The sequence below is a fragment of the Coffea arabica genome, chromosome 3e (genome assembly GCF_036785885.1).
Source record: "Coffea arabica cultivar ET-39 chromosome 3e, Coffea Arabica ET-39 HiFi, whole genome shotgun sequence".
Classification (NCBI taxonomy): domain Eukaryota; kingdom Viridiplantae; phylum Streptophyta; class Magnoliopsida; order Gentianales; family Rubiaceae; genus Coffea; species Coffea arabica.
Genome location: NC_092315.1, coordinates 17,782,562 through 17,787,241, shown reverse-complemented (window position 1 = coordinate 17,787,241; position 4,680 = coordinate 17,782,562). Strand labels below are relative to the sequence as shown.

At 35.1% G+C, this 4,680-nt stretch overlaps 1 protein-coding gene across 1 annotated transcript; it reads left to right on the top strand.

Moving 5' to 3' along the window:
• Positions 1-312: 312 nt before the first annotated feature.
• Positions 313-693, top strand: LOC140038423 (receptor kinase-like protein Xa21). The gene has a single exon (XM_072083777.1). The coding sequence runs from the start codon at positions 313-315 to the stop codon at positions 691-693; it is 381 nt and encodes a 126-aa protein (XP_071939878.1).
• Positions 694-4,680: the final 3,987 nt, after the last annotated feature.

Here is a 4,680-nt window from a genome sequence, read left to right as displayed (position 1 = left end):
TACCATGAACTTGTTCGTGCAACTTCAGGATTTTCTCCAGAAAACTTAATTGGTTCAGGAAATTTCGGAGCTGTCTACAAAGGAAGGCTGGGAAAATTGACCACCAATCTAAACATTAGGCTTTTAGTGATTCATCTTTAACAATTTCAATTAAGTCTCATTTATGAACTAGTACTTAGTAGATATGTTTAATCTACCCCAATCTAAACAATTGATCCAGTTATCTCCCTTAGATAATTTTCCCTATTTTTTTAAAGTTTTTCTTTTACAACGTAACATTATATATCTGAAAACAAAAATTCAGAATACGGAATGGGTCTTACGGCATCAACTCTTAGGGATGTCTACAGTTATGGGATTCTCCTGCTAGAGATGATCACTAGGAGGAGGCCAACTGATGATATGTTTATGGATGAGCTAGATCTGCATAACTCTGAACAAGTTTGTGAGATCGTGGAACGCTTGATTCTTTGCAAAGCAAGAGATGGAAACAGAAGAATGACTCCTAAAAGGGAAAATATCAATGGTGGAAGAGAGATGGAGTGTGCTATTTCCCTGTTAAAACTCGGCCTCAAATGCTCACAAAGATTGCCAAATGATCTGATGCACATGAATGAAGTTGTCAGCAAATTACATCTCATCAAGGATGTTTTTCTTGGTGTTAGGGTACATCAAGAAAATCTTGAAGTTTAATTGCTACAGGTATGCATGAGAATTTAATACAGTCACAAATTAAGGTTCAGTTTTTCTATTTTAGACAAACGATTTTTTCTATTCAGAATCTATTTTAGCCAAAAAAAAAAAAAAAGGAGTGATGTGTTGTGCTCACTTGCATGGAAAAAGATGTATCTGGATTTGCAGCCTTTTGTTGGTCTGAATCTCTGAGCTGAAGTTGATAGCTGTGTGAGCAGCTAAAGAAGACACCTTTGGCTCTTTTATTTGAAAAATTAAATGGACGACTCAAATATGTTGGTATGTTCTTTCTTTATAGGGACTGAATGTTTCGGAAGGCAGTCAATTGGCTCAATTCTGCTTGAACATCTTTATCCTCCTGTGTTATACTTGAATCTTATGTTTCCATAATATACATTATACAATAAATTGTACTGTACTTAATTATAGGGCATGCTCTTGCTCCTATGATTGATTTACATAAGCATGCCTTTCTTTGAATGTTGATTTTGCTACCACATGAAATCTTAGTCACAATGAGAACGACATAAAGGGGTAGAGGGCAGGAATCAATTGCACAATAAACCCATATGTTCCCTTGCTAGCATATCCATACATTGCCCGATTAAGTTTTGGATGGCCATGGTGGTCATTGTAAAAAAATTTCATTTAGTATGAAATTAAATGATAATCATATGCATCATCACCTGCATAATCAGTCGGTATGTACTAACCTTTTTTATTTTTATTCCTATTTTGTTGGGGGTGTCTCAAATAGGTTATACAATAATAGTAACGTGTGCTCATAGGACACTTGTTAAGATATATTTTAGGTGTTATATTTTTATAAATATAAGATTAATTAGGAAAAGTAAATAAATACAAGGGAAGATAGGCAAAATTAAATAGCAAAAAGTATATAAATGAAAGGAAAGATAATAATTGTTAGTATATATGTGTGTGTTTATCTATATATATATATATATATATTAGGTTAGATGTATTAACGAGTGCCCTAAACCATGTGTTACAAAAACCAATGTTGTTAGATCGAAATTGGACTGGACAGTTCGATCGATCCGACCATGAAGATCCAAACTGGATTGGACGGTTCGATCAATCTGACCGTGAACCGCCCTTCTTTTTTGAACTGATTTGTAGTATAAAACTGCTTTGGTAAAAAATCAATCAAAACCATCAAAAATCAGTTAAACCAGTGACTAGATTCAACTGGTTGATCCGATTCTCAAACTTTATTTTCTTCTTTTCCCCAAACATAATTTGAGTTACCTAAATTGTAACACTTTCATTTATTAATAGGAATAAAAAAAAAGTCATCCATTTAGTGTAAATATCAAAATCACTCGCTTTTCTAAATGATCTCTAAATCAAGATGTTTTTATCCCTATGATTTCATTAATTTAGCATCAATGATTCCAACTTGCATTAATTTGTTTTAATTTAGTTTTTTAAGTAATTTAAGAGAATGGACATGTTTTAACCATAAATTTACATTTTTATATATAATTATTAGGTGTATATTTGATTGCAAGTCTAATATTTTTGAAACATTTTCATGATTGGCCAAATATAACCAAGAATTTAATTTCAATATATTTTAAAACTTATAAAAATATAAAATAATTATGATATCATATTGATATCAGCAGATTGTCGAGAATGGTCCGACCAATTCGTCCAGTTGACTATTGATCCAGTGGTTTAGCCAATCTCTATCCAATCCAAGTTTAACAACATTGACAAAAACCCTAATTGTAAATATCACATTTTGTCCATTTTATTCAATTTCATCTATTAATCCGATACTTAATGCCCATATCTCATCAATATGTCTCATTTCTAGATCTAAATGGCTAAACGGATGAAGACAATAGATGAAAATGTCTCTGGAGTAGATACCGTATTAAATCTAGGACCTTTTAATCAATAACATAAAGGTAGAAATTAGACTAATGGAAAGATGAGGCATCTAAGCTAAGCTAAATGATCAAATCGAACCGGGGTAAAAAAAAAAAAACATCAAGTGAACAAAATAAGAAATATTTTCAAAAGGTTCAGCCGGTGTTAGTATAGTTTGCCCAATTTAATAAGTCTGCTAACTGGGCCCTTGGCAAAGAGCCCAAGTCTCCAAGTGGTTCATAACATCCCTATTACTGGTGTGGAAAATTTTCAGTTTCAACCTCGGTCATTTTGTTGTGATTCATTTAACCAGTCATCGACTGGCCCAATGCTATTTGTTGGGATGAGGATAGTGTGAGTTGAGAGTCCTCGTCAGTTAAATTTGATTCTCATTGTGGGCCAAACTGGGAAGATCATTGACCATCTCTAATCCTCCATCACGCGGTATCAGACAGCAGAATCACTAGGGAGTTTACGCCCTTTCAGAGTCATCTTTTTTGACTCACGATTAAACCTCACCAAATTCGTTCTCTTTTTTCTTTTTTCTTTTTTTGTAAGGGAAAATTATTGAAATGTCCTTCAGGATCTTTACACTTTGTTAAATGAATTTTTTCCATTTCTCACTTTTAAAATATTGATTTTATGTCCCTTACAAAATTAAGTAGGCCAGATTTGGTTCCAACCTAAATTTCTTACCACTTTTAATCTAAATACACCACATAACTCACACGTGATCCTTTTTTTAAGGTATAAAAAAGTCCAATTTTATGAACAAAGTATGAGAGACTTTTTGACCAATTTTTCCTTTGTTTAAATCACAAGATTCCCCTTCGATGACATTTTATAGAGGTACACTTACTTTGGCTCAATAATATATATCAATGAAAAATTGGCTGGAGATAACTCTTGCTTTGATAAGACCTTCTCGGTTAACAAAGCTGAGGTGAAAATTAATTAGTCAAATGAATGATCCATAATGCAAAACATTAGGAATTCAACATCTAATTGTTTCTGATCTCCTTTACAAGTAATTTTCGGGGTTTGAAAAGTACTAGTACCAGGAATTGGGTCATGGTCGACATGCTGAAATTCTATTGAGTCTGGCGGAAGCTCACTGACCATATCTTTGTTTAAGCTTTGACAACGAAGTTTATGGTTGTTTGGGCAACCATAAAGCAGAACACAAGAATCTTTAACGGCTCAAACGTGTTCCCAATCCACAGAAACTTTTACCAGTCAATCATCAGTTTGTAGCCGATCCCAACAAAGACCATGTGGGGACTTCACTCATCGACATTAGCAAACATTTTTCTCCTACTCTCAGTTGCCATGAACTTTTCAGTAAGCCATGTTTCAGCTGCTAAACAATTTCAAAATGAGACCGATCGTCTGGCTCTGCTTGAATTCAAGAATCAGATATATGATGACCCGTTTGGAGCGCTGAATTCCTGGAACCACTCACAGCACCATTGCCGGTGGGAAGGAGTCACTTGTGGTACTCGACACCAAAGGGTCATTGCATTGACTCTAAGGCATAAGCAGTTGTCTGGAACCATAGCTCCTCAGGTCGGAAATCTAAGCTTCATGAGGTCCATGGAACTTGGGGAGAATCAATTCCATGGTGGGATTCCCCAAGAATTCGGTCGCCTCCTCAGGCTAAGAGTCTTGAACTTGTCAAGTAATGCAGTCGGTGGAAAAATCCCAGCAAACCTGAGCTACTGCACAGAGATGATAGTTATTGACCTAACCAGTAACAAGCTAGAAGGGAAGATTCCAATTGATCAGCTAAGCAATTTGAAGAAGCTTAAAGGAATATATTTCACCAAAAACAATTTGACGGGAGAGATTCCCTCTTCCATTGGGAACTTATCATCATCATTGAACGCACTCAACTTTACTTCAACAATCTGGAGGGAAGTTTGCCTCTAGAGATGGGGCTCTTGAAAAGGTTGGTGCGATTATTTCTTGCAGCAAATAAACTCTCTGGTATAATCCCTGCCTCCATCTTTAATAGTTCAGCCATTACTTCCATTTCAGTAACCAGCAATTACTTTCATGGCAATCTCCCAATTAACATGGGTCTCACCC